We start from the raw sequence: 24723 nt of genomic DNA, 5'->3' as shown, positions 1-24723 counted from the left end.
GGGAATCCAGTTTCTTGCCACATAACAACTAGGTTACATATTTTGCCCAAAGACAAATAAAATAAGAGTACTATAGGATGTAATGTCATTCTGGGTCAGTTTGCTTCCAACATGCTCTTTGGTGTGGACGCTAATTTATGACATTCTGGACCCTGAATAATCACACTACCCATTACAATGGGCCAACAACTATCAAGCATCAAAATCAAAATCTAATCACACGAATATCATGCTTTGCCATACGGTGGCAAACACAGGCTAGAACATAAAACCCTGCCACTAAAGAGTATCAAAATACAGTGGCAAAGTTAAACAAGAATTACAACTACAACTACAACTATAACAAATTACAAAGCACAACAAGCTACTAATTGCAAATTACATTGCTACCAACTACTCCACAATAACAATTAGATGAAAACAACACATTCTAAAATGGCCTTGGCTTCTCCATGAAATGACACCTTTGAGGTTGGAATGTCGACAGTATTACACACATGCAATTTAGTCACATTTCTGAAACATAAGCAGATCAACAATTTCTAAATTTATTAATTAATCAGAAAGTTATTAATAATTTCCTGAAAACAATTAAACAAAGAAGAAACTAATAGTAAATGACAACCTCACACCTCCTCATTGTCCGATAATGTTGGTTGTGACAATACTATGTTGGATTCCAACAACAAAACCATCAACACTAACACAAGTTGAGATAGCAGAAGCTCACTTGAATGAGACTCATCAACGAAGATTTCCCTGCAAGTCTATATTCCAGGAAAAAAAACAAAAAAGACAATTATTAGAAATGAGTTCAGTCTATATACAAATGCAAATAAAAAAATTACTACCTGTTTTTTCTCTCTTGGTTGCAATCTTTTCTACAACTGGAACCTTCCTTTTCGTTGGGATTGTCCCCTTCCCACGGCCAACGGGGGGGCTTAATATCTTTTTACCTTTCTCCACGACCACTTTTTCTTTAACATTGGTTGAATAGGGTCTTGACTCAAATGTTAAGCCTTCAAATTTATGCTCAAATTCATCTAACTGGCGTAAAAAAGCATTGTGATGCTCATCACTTTGGGACACACACGTTGCTAATTTCAAACATCTTTTCACTACAACCTCATACCTTTGTGCATCTGCATTGCTCCGTAAGTCATCATAGGTACTTTTGACTAGTGTATATCTTCTCTTTAAATCCTTTCTCCATCAATCCAAAATATATTTTTCCGGCAGTACATTAATTTTCTTCATACGACAAACAGCAAATGCATGCCTACAAAAAATTCCCCTCATCTCAAATAATGCACACATGCATTTAAATTCGCATTCTTCTTCGTTGTAGTCAACTAAATAATGCACATTTTTTAAATCATCGTCATCAATGGAAATTTGATCCAAAAAATAAAATGTGGAAACACAACCTTTAGTGCTAACAAGTGTGCAATTACATAAAATCAACCCAAACACCTCTTTTTGGACCTCCTTAAATTTTGCATTTGTATACATCATTTGAAACTGCTTCTCAATGCCAAACGGGGATATGCATGGAATTGTTTGGTTGAAGGAATTGAAATCATCTGTTGCCTCAACCTTCGCTTTATTCCTTAGAACATTGTCAAATTGATCAACAAGTTCCTTCAACGTTGTACTAGAATGCACAAACCCGTCAAAAAAAAATTCATGCTTTCAGACAGATTTGTATTGCTCATACTAGCCCAAAATACATTTTTCAAGTAAACCGGTACCCAAAAAGTCTTCTCGTTGTACAACCCTTGCAGCCATGCATTAGAACCAAGATTGTACATATTAAGTAGTTGCCTCCACTTGTCCTCAAATTCCCCACAAGTTTGTGAATCATATAGAGCACTCTCAATAGAACTCTTCAACCCAACGTTGAATTGGGTGTGGGATCCCAATTTTTCTATCAATTTTTGCATGATATGCCAGAGACAATATTTGTGGCGAGTATTTGGAAATACAGTAGAAATAGCACTCTTCATTGCCTGATCTTGATTTGTTATTATGGCTTTAGGAGTCCGACCATTCATGCACGTTAACCATGCTTGAAACAACCAGACAAATGTACTTATGTCCTCACTTGAAATCAAGCCAGTCCCTAACAATATAGATTACCCATGATGGTTTACACCCACAAAGAGAACAAAAGGCATACCGTACCTATTTGTTAGGTACGTCGTGTCGAGAGTAATAACATCTCCAAAATACTCATATGCTACTCGACTGCGTGTGTCAGCCCAAAACACATTTTTTACTCTGAACTCGTCATTCATATCCATAACAAAAACAAAACCATCATCCATCTCCCTCATTCTATCAAAGTAGTCACTAAGTGCTTTGCCATCTCCTTTACCAAGCCTTAAGTGTCCAACTTTGTCTATAAAGTTCCGACAATCAATGTAGTCAGTAAATGCCTCGCTGCCTCCTTTACATGCTTGTTTGGCATATTGTTTGTAATAAGGCAAAAGCACTTTCTCAGTTGCAAACTTCATACCATATTTTGGTATTTCAACTTGTTCATCCTCATCAGATACATCATTAGTCCCCTCTGACTCTTTAAGTACCTCGGATGTTGTTTCTTTATCCTCTACAAAATGGATGGGATTAACATTTATATCATATACATTGAGTATGACAATCATTGGGTTTAAAGTGTAATACCGCTAGTAATCATTGGGTTTAAAGTGTAATACCGCTATTAATATCATAGCTTTGATCAGTTGCGTGTGATGTACCTCCAACATCCGTTTCACTTTCTACACTATTAGGCATGGTGGACGAATCACTTATGCTTTGTGTGGTCTCTTCAGATCCTCTGAACGTTTCCGAATTACTCGATGAATGGTAGGGCAAAGTTGATCCAAGAGGTGGCACTGACAGATGCTGCAATTATATAGATGTGTTAGTTCATTGCTAATGCATAGAGAAAAAAAAAATTTTTAAATTTCATCTACCTGGTTAGTCTCTTGAAATCTTTTGAACTCTTCCGGATTACTCGACGAAGGATAGGGTACAGTTGGTCCAAGAGGTGGCATCAATGAATGCTATAATGCACAGTGTTAAGAGTATTTCTAATGCACATAGAAAAAAAAATTTCAAAACTATTTCCCATCTACCTGGCTAGTCTCTTGAAACCTTTTTAACTTCTCTGGATTACTCGATGGAAGGTAGGGTAGAGTTGGTCCAAGAGGAGGCATCGACAGATGCTGCAATTATATAGATGTGTTAGTTAATTGCAAATGCACATAGATTTTTTTTTATAAAAAATAATAATAATAAATAAATAAATTCATCTACCTGGCTAGTCTCTTGAAATCTTCTTAAGTCCTCTGGATTACTCGATGGAGGGTAGGGTAGAGTTGGTTCAAGAGGTGGCATTGACGGATGCTGTAATCAAGCACGGTGTTGGAGTATTTCTAATGAACGTAGAAAAAAATTAAAAAAATTCCATTTACCTGGCTAGTCTCTTGAGATCTTTTTAACTCTTCCGGATTACTCGATGGAGGGTAGGGTAAAGTTGGTACAAGAGGTGGTATCGACGAAGGGTAGGGTAGAGTCAATCCAAGAGGTAGCATCGACGGATGCTGCAATTATATAGATGTGTTAGTTAATTGTTAATGCACATAGAAAAAAATTTAGAAAAAAAAAAATTTATCTACCTGGCCAGTCTCTTGCAATTTTCTTAACTCCTCAGGATTATTCAACGAATGGTCAGGTAGAGTTGGTCCAAGAGGTGGCATCGATAAATGCTACAATATAGATGTGTTAGTTCATTGCAAATGCACATAGAATTTTTTTTTTTTTTTTAAATTCCATCTACCTGGCTACCCCAAGGTTACGGATATGGATTTGAATATATATTTGGAGGCATCATAAATGGCGGGTAGTATGGATTTACGGGACCGTAATATCCCTATAATACACAAATAAACAATAGATTATTTAAATGTAAATATCATACACCAAGACTTACAAATGACTAATGTGTATCACACCTGGATGAATGACGTCGATGTAGTAGGCCTGGGTGGCTTTCCATCATCCCCTTTGCCCATCAGGCTATTTAAACTGAGAATTTAGTTTTAGTCAACTCACAATTATTCAATAAAATCACTTCAGGCAACATAAAACTCTGACCAATATAAAATTCATAAAATTTCAGGCCATTCAAAACCCATCTCGTCCATTTCATTATATGTGTTGAAACAAGGCCCTTGTAAAATGGTACTTCCCTGTGTTAATGCAAATATGCTCTTGAGATTTTGGAGGAAAAGAGGTTAACTACAGAAGCAATATGTCGCATTGACAAATAATATCTGTTTTCACTCCCTTGCTTTCTGTTTTTCCTTCACAAGATGAGTTCATGTATTAAGAGTAACCAAGGTATACATTCAAGTGAAATTTGAAAAAACAGGGCCTTGTAAAGACCTATCTGTGGGAAGTTGAAGAAGCTCCCGGATCCCTTCACAACGGTTTAAATATGCAAATAATCTCAAGCTGTGTTTGGTGCAGTACTTCCGTCGAACAGATTATGGACAAAAACAAAAATATAACCAACTTACAGAGAGGCAGGAAACTTGCATACAGAGACCCACGCGCAACCAACTTGCACACAGAGAGGCAGGCACACAGATATAGATAAAAAAGAAACTGGCACACAGAGATAGATCAAAAAAGAAACTTGCACACAGATAGGCAGGCACACGGGCAACCAACTTACAGTGTAATACCAAGTTCCAAAGATGTGCCTGAGACCCACGCGTCAGTTAGCCCGTCACTGTTTCAATGCGTTTGTGAGTGAGAGATAGAGACGAGTTTTCCGGTGAAGGAAACCACAGACGAAGTCGGAAGAGGAGATTTGGCCCTTGGGGGAGGAGAGAAGAGGGCAAATGACTCGGGCGGGCGAAAGATTAATTCGAAATGAAATTTGCTTCTTTTATTTCTCTTAAAAACGCATCGTTTAGGTTACATACCGTCCCAAAAGATCGCGCGGTTCGGATCGGTTTGTAGAACGGATCAAAAAACAGTTCAGGTCGGTTTGTAAGTAATAATATTTATTTTTGAAAAATGATATTTGCATGATCTGTTTACTTCTTAATTCTTTCCATACATATACCACTTTCTAGCATTGTTCACCCAGGATCCATATTCGGGTATCTAAAAAAAATTGGATAAGCATTCTGGTATAGCGATTTATAAAATTTGGAAACAAAAACTAGAAATAAATATAAAAACAGAAACTATAATCAAAATAAAACAAAAAACCATCCAGAGAGATGGTCATCGAATTATAATAAATTTTTTCATATGGGTCATCTCTTTCTTTAAAGAGTGAGATGAATTGAGTAGGCTGTGGGAATGATTCTTTCTCATTGAGAAAGAGAGTACAAAGTTATTACTGTCTGAGGAAGTACTGGCTGAGGCACAAGGTCGAGGAAATGTTTAATGGCTTACGTGGTTGATAAAAAACTTGTTAATAGGGAAGCTTCTCGATCGACTATGTCAAAAGTGTGGAAACCAAATAGTTGGATCAAGTTCAAAGAAATCAGAGATAATCTTTATCTTCTTGAATTCCAATTGGATGGAGATAAAGAGAGAGTGAAAATGGGCAGGCCTTGGAGTTTTGATAAGTTTCTAATCTGTCTTCAAGATTTTGATGGCAGTACCCCTCCAAAAGAAATTGATTTCCACATTGAATTATCCTGGGTTCAATGTCATGATTTGTCATTAGAAGTGATGACAAAAGATGTGGGTGAACAAATTGGATGGATATTAAGCAAGGTGATTATGATGGATGTTGATGGTAAGGGTTGTGGACGGGGTAAGTACCTTCGGGTAAGAGTAGAAATGGACATTACTAGGCCATTGGTAAAGGGCCGGAGGCTTCCAATAGTTTGCTTTTACTATGGTGTTATAAAGCACAAGTCAAAGAACTGTCCCAAGTTCTCTAATGGTGCTCAATTCATGAATTCTCTACAAGAGCCTGTAATTTATCTTTGGCATTATCGAAGTCATCTGCCTTATTCATGAATTCTCTCAAGATAAAGGGGGTCTTCTCAACCATGAATGGGCTGTGTGGCCAGATCTTGCCTAACAGGACGACTAGAGTAATCTTCTTGTCTTGGACATATATCGTCAACCTTTCTTTATTAAAGCGGGAGAGGTATGTCTTTAAGCTCTCCTCTTTCTTCTGTTTGAAGGTAAGGAGGTACATCGTTGGGCGCCTATGCATCCTACTTGGCATAAATTGTGTTAAGAATTTTCTGACTATTTCTTCAAAGCTATTGATCGATCACAACCTGAGTGTTCCAAACCATCATCTCGCCATTCCCCTCAGAGTTAGGGGATAAGATTGGCAAGCGATTTCTCCTGGAAACCATAGAATGTGATATGCGCCTTGAAGTTCTCAAAGTGATCTGCTGGGTCCTTAGACCCATCATACATCTGTATCTGTGGCACTTTAAACCTCAATGGAGCAGCACGGCCATTACTTCCGCGCTATTGATTGAGCTGCATTATTGCATATTTTACACATTTAGAATCAACATATTTTTATTTATTTCATTATTTTATTATTGGTTTTAGATTAAAAAAAAGGTTAAGAGGCATAAATCCAAATTGTGATTTAAATTGATTCATAGCATAATTTATGCTTGATTTTAATACTTGTGATTTAATTGTGTAATGTTTCTTCACATGCACAACACACTTTTAATATTTTATTCTTCATTTTTGTCTAGTTTTATTTTTTTTTTCTTTGATTATTTATTTATTCTCTTTGTCTAGTTTTATTTTTGTTTCTTTAATTATTTATTTATTTTCTTTCTCTAGTTTTATTTTTGTTTTTACTTATTTATTTATTTTTGTTTTTAATTTTTGTCAAGCCTCCATGCAAGCACCACCATCTGCCACCGTGAGTCAGCTGCCACTCAAAACAACCATGCACAACCGTGAGCCCCCAATCTACTGCCCAACGCTGCACTGCTCCTTCACCAAGCAGCAGCACCCACGCACGGCCAAAGCCACCTCTGTTGACCGATTCTCACATATTTAAACTATATTGACCGATTCTTGCTCATGAAGACGTTCATGAGTGGGAGTCTATCACCTTAAGAGTCCTTTAAGTGGTCCAACACTCCTCCATCAGTTTAAATTGATCCCATGAAAATAGGATCACGTGGGACACGTAAACCCAAAATTTGATGGGAATTTCGGCTATAAATACATGTGTTTGGTCCCCAAACTCACTCACTCAATTCCCTTCGGTAATACACCATCTAAATAGAGTAGAGAAGAGTTTGGAAGAGCCAAACACAGTGAAAACCGAAACTTTTTCAGTGAATTGCATCAATGGCTGGAGGTAAGATTTCTTGGTATTAAACCCTTTAATTCTCGTTTATAAAGTGTTATTCCGCATTAGATAATTTTATTTAAGTCTAACAGTTGGTATCAGAGCATTAAAATCCTCTGTCTTGATGTTTAAATTCAAAAACCCGAGTTCCTCTGTTTTTGGCCGTGAATTGAAAATTTTTTTTGGGTTTTGATTTTTGGACGTTTTTAATTTGAAAGAAGTTTAGAAATCATAAAGAAATATTTTTTCTAAGCTTTCTGGGATTAAAAACTTGTTTTTTGACGTGAAAAAACACTGTAAAACGCGAAAATCGCGCTGCGTCTGGAGGTTGAAGACGACGCGAACGACATGTCGTTTTCAGGCTTGTTGAAAACGACATGTCGTTTTCAGCAGCTTATGTTTCATTCGGTTCTGCTAAACGACAGGTCGTTTTCAACTTTGATGAAAACGACATGTCGTTTAGCATTAGGTTCTCTACTCCCGTATACCGCTAAACGACACGTCGTTTTCAATTTAATGAAAACGACATGTCGTTTTACTTCGGAGGCCGTTCAAGTGTAATGACAAAAACGACACGTCGTTTTTCAATTGATGAAAACGACATGTCGTTTTATTCGGTAGTCGTTTATCAAGCCTGAAGGTAAACGACATGTCGTTTTGAGTTTCAGTAAAACGACATGTCGTTTAGAGGCTGTCTGTGTTTTAAGAAATGGGCAAAACGACACGTCGTTTTTTCATTCTAGAAAAACGACATGTCGTTTACTTGGTGCAAAAAAAAAAAAAAAAATTTCCCATTTTTAAATGGGTTGAATAGTGGGTTTTTGGGTTTATGCCCATTGTGCTTATAATTTTTTATTTTTATTTTTAATTATATGCATTGAGGATATTTGTTTATTATGCTCATATTTAGTTTGCATAAATTGATTAATTTTTGCTTTTTACATGCAATTTTTTATGAGTATATAGTTTAGAGCATGAGATTAAATGTTATGCATAATATTATAATCTAGATTGTGCAATATTTATGCTTATATTATGAATCTTTTGTGCATAGTTATAACATGTGAGTATTAGTTAAAATTATGTAATTCATAATATTAAGCTAGTCTTATGCAATTTAAATGTCTAGTGATCCATATAGTTTTATGTTAATTAGAGAATAGCCACAGCATCTTTAATTAAGTAAAATTATAATGATTGATTAGGATCACATAAGGAATATTAGACATTAATTGTAATTAATTATACATAAATATAATAAATTTTATCCCACAGGAATTTTTATTATATTTATATTATTAATTAGGATAAAATATCAAGTTATTCATAAATTACCCACAGGAATTATGAATGAAGTAAATAATTTGATAGTTTTATCATAAAAGTCTAAGATAGAATACACATGAAATTCATAATATACCCTTTAGAATTATGAATTAAGTAATAATATTGATAAAATTCTATCATAAAGATTAATTGGATCTACTGGTATTAAAAATTTAGCCCACAGGCAATTTTATGTCATTAGATTCAATTTTTAGGCATGATTTACATTGGTAAAACATGAATATTTATTTAGGTATCAATTTTAACATAAACATGTAATCTATATGCAGTTTCACAACCTACAAATTTCTCTGATATTCGTTATGATATCCCTGAACTTAAGGGAGATAACTATAAGGTCTGGAAGGAGAGAATTCTTCTACATTTAGGGTGGATGGACATAGATTATGCTATTAGGAAAGACGAACCACCAGCTGTAACTGATACCAGTAATGCAGCAGACATCGCACTTTATGAGCGATGGGAGCGATCTAATCGCCTAAGCATGATGTTCATTAAGACTAGAATATCAACTGGCATTCGTGGTTCTGTCGATCAGCATGAAAAGGTCCGAGACTTGCTAAAAGCCATTGATAAACAATTTGTCACTTCAGACAAGGCTCTAGCAAGCACCCTAATTATGAAGTTCTCATCCCTAAGACTCACCAGTGTGAAAGGTGTGCGTGAGCACATCATGCAAATGAGGGACAATGTGGCTCAATTGAAGAAACTCGAGGTTGAAATGTCGGAGTCCTTCCTAGTGCACTACATCCTGAACACACTCCCGCATCAATATGGACCCTTCAAAATCTCTTACAACACACATAAGGATAAATGGTCAATTAATGAACTCATGACCATGTGTGTTCAAGAGGAAGGGAGACTGATGATGGAACAGGGTGAAAGTGCAATGCTGGCAACGCATGGAAAGGGCAAATATCAAGCCAAACTGAAGGGAAAAGGCAAAATACCTCCCCAAGGTGGTATTAAGAAAGATTCCAAGTGTTTCTTCTGTAAAAAGAAGGGACACATGAAGAAGGAATGCGCCAAATTCCAGAAATGGCTTGCAGACAAAGGTAATTCGACCTCACTTGTTTGTTATGAATCTAATATGGTTAATGTCAATATTAACACATGGTGGATTGATTCTGGATCAACAATCCACATTTCGAATTCCTTGCAGGGTTTGCAAAACCTAAGGAAGCCAGTGGGAAGTGAGCGAAGCATCTTATCAGGAAACAAGATGGGCTCGCATGTGGAAGCTGTTGGAACTTGCTATTTAATTTTATCTAGTGGTTTTGTTTTAAAGTTGGAAAAGACCTTTTATGTTCCAAGTTTTTCTAGAAACTTGATTTCAGTTTCAAGACTAGTACCTTTTGAATATTCCTTTAATTTTTCAAATTCATCATTCAGTTTATTTTATAAATCTGATTGTGTTGGGAATGGTACTTTGTCTGATGGTCTTTACTGCATTAATTTACAAAACAATACCACTTATGATTCAATGCATGTTCACACTGGCACTAAAAGATGTGTTATTAATGAGGATTCCTCTAAATTATGGCACCGGAGATTAGGCCATATCTCCATAGATAGGATTAAAAGATTAGTAAATGAAGGGGTACTTAATACTCTGGATTTTACTGATTTTGAGACTTGTGTGGACTGCATAAAGGGAAAGCAGACCAACAAGTCAAAGAAAGGTGCCAATAGGAGTTCAGACATATTAGAGATCATACATACTGATATATGTAGTCCAAACATGGACTCATATGGTCAGAAATACTTCATCTCTTTTATAGATGATTACTCACGATATATGTATCTCTACATGCTTCATAACAAGAACGAAGCATTAGATGCCTTTAAAATCTTTAAGGCTGAAGTAGAGAAACAATGCGGTAAACAAATTAAGATCGTGAGATCAGATAGAGGTGGAGAATATTATGGTAGATACACTGAGAATGGACAAGCACTTGGGCTATTTGCAAAGTTTCTTCAAGAGCATGGGATTGTTGCCCAATACATCATGCCTGGTTCACCGGACCAGAATGGTGTAGCAGAAAGAAGAAACCGAACATTATTGGACATGGTGCGGAGTATGCTTAGCAGCTCCAATCTTCCTAAATCATTGTGGGTTGAAACACTTAAGACGGCAGTGTATATATTAAACCGAGTTCCAACCAAGGCTGTTTCTAAAACGCCATTTGAATTATGGAAAGGTTGGAAACCGAGTTTGCGACATATGCGCGTTTGGGGATGCCCGTCTGAGGTGAGAATTTATAATCCACAAGAGAAGAAACTAGACCCAAGGACCATTAGTGGGTATTTCATTGGATATGCTGAAAGGTCTAAAGGTTATAGATTTTATTGTCCATCTCACAGTACTAGGATTGTGGAATCAAGAAATGCAAAGTTTCTTGAGAATGACTTGATCAGTGGGAGCGATCAAACCAGGAACATAGTTTCTGAGAATGATCATTCAGAATCTCAACCTTCCACTTCAAGTGATAGATTGGTTATTGTTTACAACACCCCTCAAGTACCAACTGGTGTTGAACTACCAATCATTGATGTTCCACAAGTTGCTGACGACACTCTAGTAGATCAGGTAGTTCAAGAGTTGCCAACAACTTTTGAACAACCAGTTGAACCACATACTACTTCTCAGGAAGATGATGGTGCAACATTAAGAAGATCTGTTAGAGCAAGAAAATCAGCAATTCCTAGTGATTATGTTGTGTATCTGCAAGAATCTGACTATAACATTGGAGCCGAAAATGATCCCGAGTTATTTTCACAAGCCATGAGTTGCAAAGAATCAGAATTATGGTACAATGCCATGAAGGAAGAGTTGAATTCCATGAAGAGTAACGAAGTCTGGGATCTTGTTGAGTTGCCTAATGGTGTAAAAGCCATTGGATGTAAATGGGTCTTTAAAACCAAAAGAGACTCATTAGGCAACATTGAGAGATATAAGGCAAGACTCGTTGCTAAGGGATTCACTCAGAAAGAAGGAATCGATTACACGGAGACTTTCTCTCCCGTATCTAAGAAAGATTCCTTGCGTGTTATTTTGGCATTAGTAGCCCATTTTGACTTTGAATTGCAACAAATGGATGTGAAAACAGCATTTCTCAATGGAGATCTAGAGGAGGAGGTTTACATGAAACAGCCTGAAGGATTCCCCTCTAGTGATGGTGAGCAATTGGTTTGCAAGCTCAAGAAATCCATATACGGTTTAAAACAAGCATCTCGCCAATGGTATTTGAAATTCCATAATGTAATTTCTTCATTCGGTTTTGTAGAAAACGTTATGGATCAATGTATATACCAGAAGGTCAGTGGGAGTAAAATATGTTTTCTTGTTTTATATGTGGATGACATTTTGCTAGCAACCAATGATAAGGGTTTGCTGCATGAAGTGAAACAATTCCTCTCTAAAAATTTTGATATGAAGGATATGGGTGAGTCATCTTATGTCATTGGCATTAAGATCCATAGAGACAGATTTCGAGGCATCTTGAGTCTGTCTCAGGAAACCTATATTAATAAATTTTTAGAGAGATATCGGATGAAGAATTGTTCACCAAGTGTAGCTCTCATTGTGAAGGGTGATAGGTTCAATTTGAATCAATGCCCAAAGAACGACCTTGAAAGAGAACAAATGAAGAACATTCCATATGCTTCTGCTGTCGGAAGCCTAATGTATGCTCAGGTCTGTACAAGACCTGACATTGCATTTGCTGTGGGAATGTTAGGACGATATCAGAGTAATCCAGGTTTAGACCACTGGAGAGCTGCAAAGAAAGTAATGAGTTACCTTCAAGGGACCAAAGAATACATGCTTATGTATAGACGAACGGACAATCTGGAAGTAATTGGCTACTCAGATTCTGACTTTGCTGGCTGTGTTGATTCACGCAAATCAACATCAGGATACATATTTTTGATGGCCGGTGGAGCTATATCATGGAGGAGTGCCAAGCAGACTTTGACTGCCACTTCTACTATGGAAGCCGAGTTCGTCTCTTGTTTTGAGGCCACTTCACATGGTGTATGACTTAAGAGTTTCATTTCTGGGCTTAGAATTATGGATTCAATTTCTAGGCCATTGAGAATGTATTGCGACAATTCAGCTGCTGTTTTTATGGCTAAGAATAACAAAAGTGGGAGTCGGAGTAAACACATCGACATTAAATATTTAGCCATAAGGGAACGTGTTAAAGAAAATAAAGTGGTCATTGAGCACGTAAGCACTGAACTAATGATCGCTGATCCTTTGACTAAGGGCATGCCACCGTTGAAATTCAAGGATCATATAGTGAATATGGGACTTGGTTCCATTATGTAGTTTTTCATTGTATGAACAATGTTATTTTTTTAATGAAATTCTTAATCATTTTGATGATCTTTTCTCATATTAATGTGCACCTTAATTTATTTTTGAGAAAATTTATCTGTATTGGACCAAGAATAAACATAGGGTTTATTCATTAAGAAATTGTTCCCACATAAATTATAAAGAATGAATACATAGTAATACATGGAAGATAATACTCGTCATTAGAGGACCTATCGCCATGATTCATGTATTTATTACTTAAATGAAGATTATTGATGGGTTTAAGATCAGGAGTGTGGACCAAGTGGGAGAATGTTGACCGATTCTCACTTATTTAAACTATATTGACCGATTCTTGCTCATGAAGACGTTCATGAGTGGGAGTCTATCACCTTAAGAGTCCTTTAAGTGGTCCAACACTCCTCCATCAGTTTAAATTGATCCCATGAAAATAGGATCACGTGGGACACGTAAACCCGAAATTTAATGGGAATTTCGGCTATAAATACATGTGTTTGGTCCCCAAACTCACTCACTCAATTCCCTTCGGTAATACACCATCTAAATAGAGTAGAGAAGAGTTTGGAAGAGCCAAACACAGTGAAAATCAAAACTTTTTCAGTGAATTGCATCAATGGCTGGAGGTAAGATTTCTTGACATTAAACCCTTTAATTCTCGTTTCTAAAGTGTTATTCCGCATTAGAGAATTTTATTTAAGTCTAACAACCTCTGCTCAGCCTTCACTAAGCGCTGCACCTCCACAGCAACACCGAGAGCAGTCCACGCACACACCACGTTGCAGCATAGTCCTCCACAGCGCCGTGCCCAGCCAAGCGCCTCCTTCATGCGAAACCACCCTCCACCTGCTGCAACTTAACCCACACGCTGCACCTCCACCTTGCCTCCTCCACGTCCAGCGGCAGCACCACGGCCATCACCCACACTGCCTCCACGTGAAGACTCCTCTGCACCAACCACCTCCATGCACTGCATCCACACGAAGCCAGGAACACCACTCCATCGCCACGACCAGTAAGCCATCAGCAGCGCCACCTCCTGCGCACCACCACGGCCAACTCCTCCTCCTCTGTTTTTCTTCCATAAAACAGAGCAAATTTTCGGAGTATGCATGCACTGAGTCAAGCCACCCTGTTAGGACCTTTGTAATGTCCACTGTGACTTACGGTAACGTAAAAGGAATGGGTAGAACAGAATGGCTGCTGCGATGCACCAAGGAACAGATTGCACAACGGATGCATGAAATGGAGCAGAGACAATCAATGTGGAGAATTCATTCATTCATGGATAGAAGGTCTACGTTGGAACCATTCAAGGTGTTCCTTACTCCTGCTACAACTCACTGCTATGGAGTATACTGACAAGATTCCAGAATGCCCTGCACTGCCCTCTCCCTCACCCTAAATACTAATTCCCCAACAAACTCTCCAAATTAAGCTAAAGTCACCCAACCCCAATGAAAGGCAGAACGCACCATTTTGGCATGTATAGCCAAAACGCAGCGTTTACAACTGAAGACAAAAACTCTTAAATTGAAATAAAAGTATTAAAAACAACAAAAGACCTACTAATTCAATTGCACCGTTTTGGCTTTATACATGCCAAAACGGTTTGTTTTAACAACTTAACATAGAACCCTAATTAAACGAGACGCACCATTTTGGCTTATATATGCCAAAACGCTGCGTCCAATGTTTTATTCCTGCTGCTCGAGTTTGCTTCAAACAGCGCCATTCCATCTCCATTTCACTTCACTTCAGATTACTTCAAACACTTGCACTTCACTTCCGCACTTCCTGTCTTCGAATCAACCCTAGTTTCCCCTTTCTTCACGCGGCACCCTAACAATCTCTCATTTCTTCACAGCACCTTCCCCACAAGGTGTGGGTAAAGCTGTTGAAGTTTCCACAACTTCTACCATGAATTTTCTTCAGACCCCAATCCCCTCCATTTCATTAAAATCTCTGTGATTGCACGGTTTCCCTCTCTTTTCATGCTGCGATCCATCACTGATTCCGGCTCAGGGATGACTTCTCCCTAGGAATCTATGGGTGGCAAGGTGGCTAATGGCAGACCCAAGCTTCCTACCTTCGTCTTGAGACAAGACACATGGAATGTGGGGTGGATCCTAAAAGAGGGTGGTAGCTTGAGACGATAAGCAACCTGCCCAATTTTCTTCACTTGAAATGTCCCAAAATACGGAGGAGCAAGCTTCATATTTCGGCATTGTGCAACAGACTTTTGTCTGAATGGCTGCAGTCTCAGGTATAACCAGTCTCCCTCTTTGAATACTCTCTTTGTTCTGTGTTTATCAGATTTTGTTTTCATTCTATATCTGGACCCTTCTAAGTTTTCCTTCAATATCTTAATAATGTTGTCTCAATTTTGTAATGTTTGGTCTACTTCCTGGTTTGTCGAAGTTCTTGGTATGTAAGGTAGCAGTAAAGGTGGTGGGTAGCCATAGAAAGCTTGGAAAGGTGTCAATTTCGTGGCTGTGTGGTAGGAGGTGTTGTACCACCATTCTGCAAAGGGTGGCCATTGTGACCACTTTTGAGGTTTAGTTCCTTCATAGCACCCGTAGGTAGCCCTCTAGGCATTTGTTTAGGGCCTCCGTTTGCCCATCGGATTGGGAGTGATAGGCGGAGCTGAGGTTGAGTGTTGATCCCTGTAATGAGAAGAAAGACTGCCAAAAGGAGCTCACAAATACTAGGTCCCAATCTGTCACAATAGTGCAGGGTAAGCTGTGTAATTTGAACACATGATTCAAAAACAAGCTTGCCACCCCAGCTACTATATAGGGGTGTGACAAAGGTATGGAATGCCCAAACTTTGTGAGCCTATCAACAACAACTAGGATCACATTAAACCCAGTGGACATGGGCAGTCCCTCTATGAAGTCCCTAGAAATGTTGGTTCAGGCTTCTTGGGGTATGGGTAAGGGTTGCAACAACCTTGTTGGTGGTGATGTTTCATACTTCACTGCTTGACATGTCACACACTCCCTCACCACTTTTTTTATGTCTTTCTTCATGCCCTTCTAGTTAAAATCCCGCTTTGCCCTTTGATAAGTTTTCAACTAACCCGAGTGACCCCCCATAGGATTATCATGTATGTACAGCAAAACCTTCCCCTTAAAAGATGAGTCCGCTGCAATGACAATGCTGCCCTTCTTTAATAACAAGCCTTGCTGTACTTGATACTTTTTATCCAGAACAGTGCCCTCCTTGAGTTGTCTAAGGACCTCCTTAAGCTCAACTGACTCCTCGTAGCTTGCCTTAAGTTCCTTTAGCCATTCGGGTGTTGTAAATGTTATCATTGCTAAGGATCCACCCTCCACTTCACACTCTTCCTCCTTCCTCGAAAATCCATCCGCCACCACATTTTCTTTTCATTTTTTATAAGTAATAACAAAATCATAACCCATTAATTTGATTACCCATTTTTGCTGAGTCACGATTCCCACACAGTCCAACAAAAATTTCAAAGCCTACTGGTCCATTTTAATTACAAACGACTAGCCTAAGAGATAGGGTCTCCATTTTCTTACCGCCGTCACTAATGCGACGAGCTCCTTCTCATATGTTGAGAGGAGGAGTTTCTTACTTTTCAAAACCTTGCTCATATAAACAAGTGGTTGCCCAGCCTGCATTAAAATTGCCCACATCCCTCTTCCACTTGCATCGCCCTTAATCGTGAAGGGTTGGTTGAAACCTGGCAACCTAAGTACCGATGGTTGTGTCACAGCCAATTTAAGCTCCTTAAAGGCTTTGAAAGCAGCCTCACCCCATACAAAAGCATGGTTTTTAAGCAAATCCATTAATGGTGCAACAATCGTTCCATACCCATTTATAAATTTCCGGTAGTACCCCGTCAACCCCAAGAATCCTCTTAAGGATTTGACATTCACTGGTACAGGCCAGTTCAGCATAGCAACCACCTTCTATGGGTCAGCCATCACCCTTTTTTCACTAAGTATGTGCCCCCAATAGTCTACTTCATTGGCCCCAAATTGACACTTTAAAAATTTAGCGTACAATTGGTTTCTTTGTAGTACTTCCAGCACCACACGTAAGTGCATTAAATGGTCTATCCAGCAGCTGCTGTACACTAGGATGTCATCAAAAAAACTAAAACAAACTTTCGCAAATAAGGTCGAAACATCTCATTCACCAGCCCTTGAAAGTTTGATGGGGCATTAGTCAAACCAAAGGGCATCATGAGGAACTCATAGTGTCTCTCGTGAGTTCTAAATGCTGTTTTTGCCACATCTCTAGGTACCACCCAGATTAGGTGGTAACCGGATCTCAAATCCAGTTTCGAAAAAACCACCGACCCGTGCAACTCATCCAAGAGTTCATTAATAACGGGTATAGGAAACTTATCATTTATGGTTTCTTGGTTAAGTGCTCAATAATCGACGCATATACGCCAACTTCCATCCGCCTTGCGGACTAAAAGCACTGGTGACGAGAACGGACTTGTGCTGGCCTTATTACACCAGATTCTAGTAACTCAATCACCATCTTTTCAATTTCAGACTTTTGGAAGTGGGGGTAACAATAAGGTCTAGCGGTAATGGGTTGGGTTCCTTCCTTAAGGGGGTATTCTATGGTCTTGGGGCCTTGAGGGTGGTAGTACTTTCGGAATGTCAAATACATGTGCAAACTATGAATCAGATTTTGCACTTTCTCTCCTTCTCCCGAGGCCTTCCCCACACTAGTTTTAGTAACCAGCTGCAAAAACAACCCTTTTCCCCTTTGCATGGATGTAAGTATGGCCTTTCCCCCCCTTTTCCATGGTTAGGCCTTCTAACTTCAGTCCAACCAGCTTCACTTCTTCCTAAAATACACAAACTTCATAGACAGTTCATGGAAATCCTAAACAATAGGCCCAAGTGTCTCTCCAACCAATCCACCCCGAGAACTACATCGCAACCACCAAGGGGTAAAATATAAAAAGAGGTGAAATGATATACCTTGCACCTTGAGTTTGGCGTTGCTGCAGAAGCCTAGGCCTTGTACCATTTGCCCGTTAGCAACTTTGACAGCAAGTTTTTTACCAGCTTGGCTATTTGAGCAATAGAGAAGTCCACAAAACTGTGCGTTGACCCAGAGTCGACCAAAAGAACCTCTTGTGTGCTCCCCATCCACCCCATGAGTCACATAGTCTTAGAACTAGCGGTTCTCGTAATTGCATTTAAGTAAATCTCTGGTTCAACCACAATCCCTTTCTATTTTAAGTCCCCTTCAATAGGTAATTCAACAACCATAGCAATTTCCTCTTCACCTTCCTCTGTTACCTCCAACTCCTTAACTCCTTATAGAAGGTATACCTTAGGGTTTTTGCAATTATGTTTGGGGTTCCATTTTTCATCGCAATGATAGCACAGCCCATTTTTACGCTTCTCATCCAAGCCGTAGAGAAACATTTTTTGTCCATGCATTTATAACTTAAAGATATGTCCAAAAAACTCCATGACCATAAGGTTTTAGAACAGAAAAAGTTTCAAAAAAAATTTGGTGCAATTATAAATCCATGAACCACCAGAATCAAATCTCTCCAAACAATCTTAGAAACATCTCCACATGAATCCACAAGTCTCACGTACAAGTCTCCACAGAAGTAAAAGGCAAGATTTTAAGAATAGGGAAATGTGAACTGGCGGGATCTCTGATGGTACAGTGATTACATCAGTAGCTCTTGGTTACAGTGTTGAATCTACTAGTATTATTCCTCTTTTGCTTTGTTATCATGCCCAAACAATGATGATATGCGCTGGCAATATCATAAGCAATAGTCCAAATGGGTCCTCTTCAGCTTGTACATGCAAATGAAAAACTCCCACAATTATAAAGACCAAATCTATTCACATGCAATCTATTATATAAATATATATATATATGTATGTATATAAAGCAACATGCTTTTATTAAGTGCAAATATTATATGGTACAACATGAACCAGAAAAAGTTTAAAATATAAGAATAACAATTTATGTGCATTTATAACTTAAAGATATGTCCAAAAAACTCCATGAGCATAAGGTTTTAGAACAAAAAAAAAAAGCTTCATAAGAAATTCAGTGCAATTATAAGTCCATGAACCACTAGAACCAAATATCTCCAAACAATCTTAGAAACATCTCCATATGAATCCACAAGTCACACGTACAAGTCCCCAAAGAAGTAAAATGTGAGATTTTAAGAATGGGGAGTTGTGAAGTGGTGGGATCTCTGATGGTACAGTGATTACATCAATAGCTCATGGTTATCTCAACTTACTTGTGATGTCCTGCACAAAGGGTAAGTAGGCTAAAGAAACAATCGGCTGAGGGTTCTTTAGATACTCCATAGGGTTGCTAAAAGTGTTAAGAGTACCACAGGGGAGTGTATGCACAACCCATCCCTTTCTGGAGTTGAAGTGGATCATCTAATTTGTTCTTCATCCAGTGTGAGCAGAGGCAGTTTCGAATGAAGGAAAAGGTAGATTTTTTTTTACTCAACCTCATCTTATTTCCTTGCATATTTCAGAGCCTTTAATCCATGGTATTAATGTGTGTTTTAACCTTATAAAAATCAATACTTTCGTGAGGAATGTGACAAGTGTGAAAACATGTGAATGTTTACCATTGGGTAAAAGATCTCAGGGACTGTTGTTGTGGGTTTGACAGTCAGTGAAATATTTGGAATATTGTTGTTGTTGGAGACAGTAGTAGCCCAGATATTTTTAGCTTGTTTGTTTGCTTTAGCTTGAATAAGGCTCATGTGATGTTCAACGTCAAAACTATAATTTGTATCTTGTTTGAAATAAATCTTTCAGCTATCTCACTTTCATAATAGTGTTCACCAGTTGACTTTACTCACAGTGCAAGGGTTTTATTTTATTATATCATTAACTTTGATCAGACCAGATTTTGTAATACTTTTGTTTGGATTCTGATTTATTCAAATATATGTTCTTGTATTCCCTGGTTACCTTAATATTTGTACATTGCATATTAAAGTGTTAAATCATATTCATCTTAAAACTCTAACCTGAGGAAGTATCATATCGTATTCCTCTTGCCGTTTCATTACATAGATCAATAAGTTGTTGTGTAAGGCATACTATGTTTTATTTGTAATACATAGATCAATATGTGCTTGTTTTGTTTGATTATTAACTTGAGAAGTTTATGATATTACAACAATGATGACATCTATAACTCGAGGACGAAGGGGACTACTCTATCCCCGACATCGACTTCGACCCCGGCGTCTACTGATAGTATCAAGCCCTATTGATGAAGCTCCAACTGCACTACCTCTGACAAGGTGCCTAATAGATGAGGCTGAGGATCCCTAAGCTGATGAGTCACCTCAAGCAGTACCTGAAGTGGGCCAACAAGAGTCGAACGATGTACAAAATGACGAAAATCAGGGGGATATAATCACAGGTGTGGTAGTTAAATACATGATGTCATATTGTTTTTAGCTTGTCAATTTATTTTTTAGGGGATAATATTCTTCTTGTGCATATCCATAACTCAATTACTAATTTCTTATTATAGTTACACCCATAAAAAAAGGAGGTCGAGGGACTGTGAATGGTACAACATTTGAAAAGTTACGTAAGTTGGGTAAGATTCCTTTAGTTATAAAGGATAGGCACATGGGTCCATCATTCGATAATGCCGCTGTCTTCAGTAGTCGAGTCAGCTGGGTAGTGAAAGTACATGTAGAAATGTGGCATGCAAGTTGGAGCACTATAGACGACAAGGAGAAGCACGAGCTCATCAATCGTGTTAGATTAGGGGTTTATAAAATATACCCATATGTTGAACTTTATTCACTACAGAATTTTATTTTTTATTGTGGCAAACCATATGTGATTCAGATTTTGGTTTTATAGATAGATTTTGTGTTGGATTGGACGAAAGAAAACCACCGTCAAGCTGTGGTAACGGCTCTCGCTGATAAATACAATGCATACCACTACAAATTGCACAAGCACTACCTTAAATATGCATCACATGAGGAGGCACTATCCGATGGGATGTCCCTGGTAGAGAAAGGGAATGGTTATGTGAAAGCTAGCCCATTCAAGGTATTTGTGACTAGTATTGATTTTGAAATTATTATGGTCATGCCATGGTGAGAGCTTTTATTTAATTGATTTGTCTTTGATGATAACTCTGATGTTCTATTAATGGCATGGAACAACCATGTACAAGAGCATATTGATTTAATAAAAAATATCAACTCCATGTTGTTTAAATATGTAAGTTGATTTAATATTGTCTCATAGTACATAAGAACCAAGACATGGTTATGTTTTCATGGTTTATTTGTTCCCAAATGTTCGAAGAAGCTAATAAGCAACAAGGCATAAGGCCCCACAAGGTACTTGGAGTGTTTTGTAGTTTGACTTGGATTATTCAAGTATACCCAAAATGATTAATATGTAAGTTTACATGACCATTTCACTGGAGTCTAAAGATAAAACAAAAGGAGTTGTCATCTTGGGACCTAAAGTAAGAGACACAGTTGTGTATTATGTAATCATAATACTAATTACCACTTATCTTTGCTTTAATCTTTGGAAGTTATGATTTGGTTGGTGTGTTAGACTATGCTTCGAAGCTGCTATCCAGATTTTCTGAACCAGATTTTTTTACTGTTATAATAGCCCATATCCAAGCATTATTTGTTGTATAAGTGTTCGATTTCAAAAGTGTTGGTGCATGACTTTATTTATCTTGTTTCACAATGTTTCAGGAGCAGTCTCAAAGAAATATTACTAATAGGAAAAGACAAAAAGTGAAACATACCGGTGGGGGAAAATCATTTGTTAGAATTATGGAAGAGAATGTAAGATATGTAGTGTGCAGTATAATATAAGTGCTTTAATCAAAGTGGAGTTTGATAGTTACATTTTACATACATTTTCTGTGAAGAGTGAGGAGGCATTGAATATGATTGCTTTTTATAAAGAAACACACTGGTCTAGGCAGAAGGGAAAATTCATAAATGCAGCAAGTGAACACAATTATGTGAGTTTGTAAAAAAAAAAATTATCTATTTTAGTTTCAGCCCAATTTTTAATGGACTATGTGTGACTAACAAAAAATGTTCAATTCTTCTTGATGATATTCATAATCTTATGGTAGAGAAGTTGAATGAGATAGAGTCTGAGGAGGATGTTGATGCTACTGTTGCATCTGTTTTCAAAGAGGTCTTAGGGTTCAAATTTGGATATGCACAAGGGATGGGGCACTCTATGATTCCTGAGCCCTTTCCTTTGCTGCAAAAAAATAAGGCATTTGTGCGATTGGCGGAGGATAAAGAAAGAAACAAGACTTTTGCAGACATTTATAAGACTAAACTAGAGTCACTTTTGGCTGATATGGTTGCTCTGAAAGAACAATTTTCTACGCATGACAAACGATTGAACATGATAACATCACAGTTGGAGTCAAGTAGGGAGTCTCAAGAAGAGACTCATGAAGATGCTTAGGCATCTCTAGACTAGGAAAGTTTTTTGGAATGGGGCTATTGTGTTTTGAATTCCCCCTGTGCACATGACAGTGTGTCAAATGTAAATAAATTTTGATGTTCCCTGTGGGAAGTGTAGGGGTGTTATATTGAGGGAAAAGTGGTAGGTGGTTGTATATCATATATTTTGTTGGGAATATATAACTTGGTATCACCATGGAAGTCTTTTGCAATAGTTTGGTGCTGGTATAGTGCAAGTAATGGTGTTTGTGATGATGTGAGTTATATTCTCCTATACAATTTCTCACCTGATTTGTGAAAGTTGATTTAAGTTTTTACCTGAGTCCAGCTGGGTCAAACTTATAGATTTTTTTGTTGTAGAGATACACCAAGATGCATGTAGGTAGCTGTTTTCGGCAAGGGTTCCAGCAAGGAGAAAAGCAGCTTGATGGAACTACACTATGTGGTACCAGATGGAGAGAATTGACAACCACCAACAGAAGTAATTGGATAGGAGTAAGTTACCGGTATTCCCAATATTACTTTGAGCTAAAATTTCCCTAGTTGCGGTTCATATTATATAGTTGGGCTGTAATGCATCTAGGTGATTTTAAAAATAGTTTGTTTATAATATAAATAAGTTGGTAATGACTGATTTATACCAACACCTTTTGCAAATTAATAAAACAGATTGATGTTGGTTATATAACTGGCATAGCTAGCATTAAACTCCGATGCCACATATTATATATAAAGTGTAAACAACCAAGTGTTTGCTAAGGATTGGTTTTGCATCAAATCTAAAGGATCTGTTAAGGTGCAAATTGTGGTCCATGCTTATTTATGAGTTAAAAAATACTAGAGTGATGGTTGGACTTATGGGAACTTTGACTTGATAGTATACTATCTTTGTTTAAACACATGGTCTAAAAAGTTACAATTGAGAATATTGATATTAAGCCATATTTTTTGGTAGTGGAATCAACTGTACAAAGCTATTCCCCATTATTTTATATAGGGCTTGAGCTTGCCAACACTTTTCAGGGCCTAAAAGACAATTTTTCTTCAACACCATGCAGATTTGGTTGACACAATATTAAATATTGCTTTAAAACCTTTCAGTCATATACTTGTTATTTGATTTTAAGTTTGCTGGAGGATCTTGACCCCCTCATCGTGAGTTTGTCTGTGGCTGTAAATGACCAGTAGTATAATTTGGAGATTTATGCCAAGAAATATGTGGATACATACATTTTAAGCAACAATAACAGTATGGAAGCCTATTATTGCTGAGGCACACCTTGCTTTCATGGGCTAACATCTTTGTGCTTTATTTTCAAGTCTCTATCAGCCCTCTCATGTGTGGATGAAGAGGATATTTGGTGGTCATCTGGGCAGATCAAAAGTTGCTGAAGTACATCACAAATTCAATAAAGTTGTGTTTAATTTGGAGTCAAGTTGTAGTATCATATATGCATATTGATGACCTTCTTGTCATTCCCACTCAACAAACATTAATCATGTATTTCCATGGCCTTAATTGAACAATAGTCCTGATTGGAATTTGTTATAACATATTGATATATAATTATGTTATAGTCCAATGAGTGTTTATTGCAGTATGTTACATAACAGATTGAATTTGATACTTAAGTGATCACATAATTTGAGTGTTTGCATAGATTATTGTTGTCTAGAATATTATTTGCAAAATTGATTTTATCGTGTATATATAGGTGGTCTTTAGTGAAAATGCAAAGCTTGAATGCATTGATATAAGAATATAGAAAAAGTATTGATTGGCTAACAATTTGTGAGAAATGTCACAAATCTAGGCTATTATTTACGCACGATAATAGTTAAAAAAAAAACACTTTTTTCCCACAAGCTACTGTTTGTTGGTAAAAAATAGTAGCTAAACTTAACCATCAAAATGATTTCCTACAACATTTATTCATGGACATTAACTATCGTACCCACAAAAGTGTCTGGGGTAAAAAGATAAATAGGTAGGAAATGGAACAAATTATATCCTACAGGATAAATTCATGGTAATAAATTATTATCGACGAATCAACTAGTTTGTGGGAAAAAACTATTTCAGCTCTATAAAAAACTATTACCTACGGGATGTAATCATGGAAAATATGGTATTTCCTACGGAAGCCTCGGTGGGGACAAGTT

General features: G+C 37.5%; 2 protein-coding genes across 8 annotated transcripts; one reads left to right on the top strand and one right to left on the bottom strand.

The window, feature by feature from the left end:
* LOC109002122 (protein FAR-RED ELONGATED HYPOCOTYL 3-like) lies at positions 1-5004 on the bottom strand. Of its 4 annotated transcripts, XM_018979736.2 has the most exons (12): positions 4745-5003; positions 4020-4092; positions 3845-3937; positions 3684-3773; positions 3480-3608; positions 3322-3411; positions 3141-3230; positions 2979-3068; positions 2718-2907; positions 852-2611; positions 633-767; positions 1-516 (listed from the first exon to the last, which is right to left on the bottom strand). In XM_018979736.2, exons 4-10 carry the CDS (start codon positions 3762-3764, stop codon positions 2136-2138), a joined length of 1146 nt encoding a protein of 381 aa, XP_018835281.2. In that variant the 5' UTR covers positions 3765-3773; positions 3845-3937; positions 4020-4092; positions 4745-5003; the 3' UTR covers positions 1-516; positions 633-767; positions 852-2135. The 4 variants fall into 4 exon arrangements, with proteins under 4 accessions (XP_018835281.2, XP_018835284.2, XP_035543227.1 ...); XM_018979739.2 differs by lacking the exon at positions 3845-3937 and having other exon boundaries at positions 3998-4092; positions 4745-5004; XM_035687334.1 differs by lacking the exon at positions 3141-3230 and having other exon boundaries at positions 4745-5004.
* A 10123-nt stretch (positions 5005-15127) lies between these two features.
* Positions 15128-24080, top strand: LOC109002123. 4 transcript variants are annotated; one of them, XM_035687335.1, is made up of 7 exons: positions 15128-15330; positions 20277-20501; positions 20616-20684; positions 20957-21151; positions 21823-21915; positions 22921-23055; positions 23891-24080. In XM_035687335.1, exons 3-7 carry the CDS (start codon positions 20652-20654, stop codon positions 24020-24022), a joined length of 588 nt encoding a protein of 195 aa, XP_035543228.1. In that variant the 5' UTR covers positions 15128-15330; positions 20277-20501; positions 20616-20651; the 3' UTR covers positions 24023-24080. The 4 variants fall into 4 exon arrangements, with proteins under 4 accessions (XP_035543228.1, XP_018835287.2, XP_035543229.1 ...); XM_018979742.2 differs by having other exon boundaries at positions 20238-20501; XM_035687336.1 differs by having other exon boundaries at positions 20238-20501; positions 23881-24080.
* Positions 24081-24723: the final 643 nt, after the last annotated feature.

The sequence above is a fragment of the Juglans regia genome, chromosome 2, assembly GCF_001411555.2.
Source record: "Juglans regia cultivar Chandler chromosome 2, Walnut 2.0, whole genome shotgun sequence".
Classification (NCBI taxonomy): Eukaryota; Viridiplantae; Streptophyta; class Magnoliopsida; order Fagales; family Juglandaceae; genus Juglans; species Juglans regia.
Note: the sequence above shows the minus strand (reverse complement) of the source record. Positions and strands in the feature narration are given on the sequence as shown.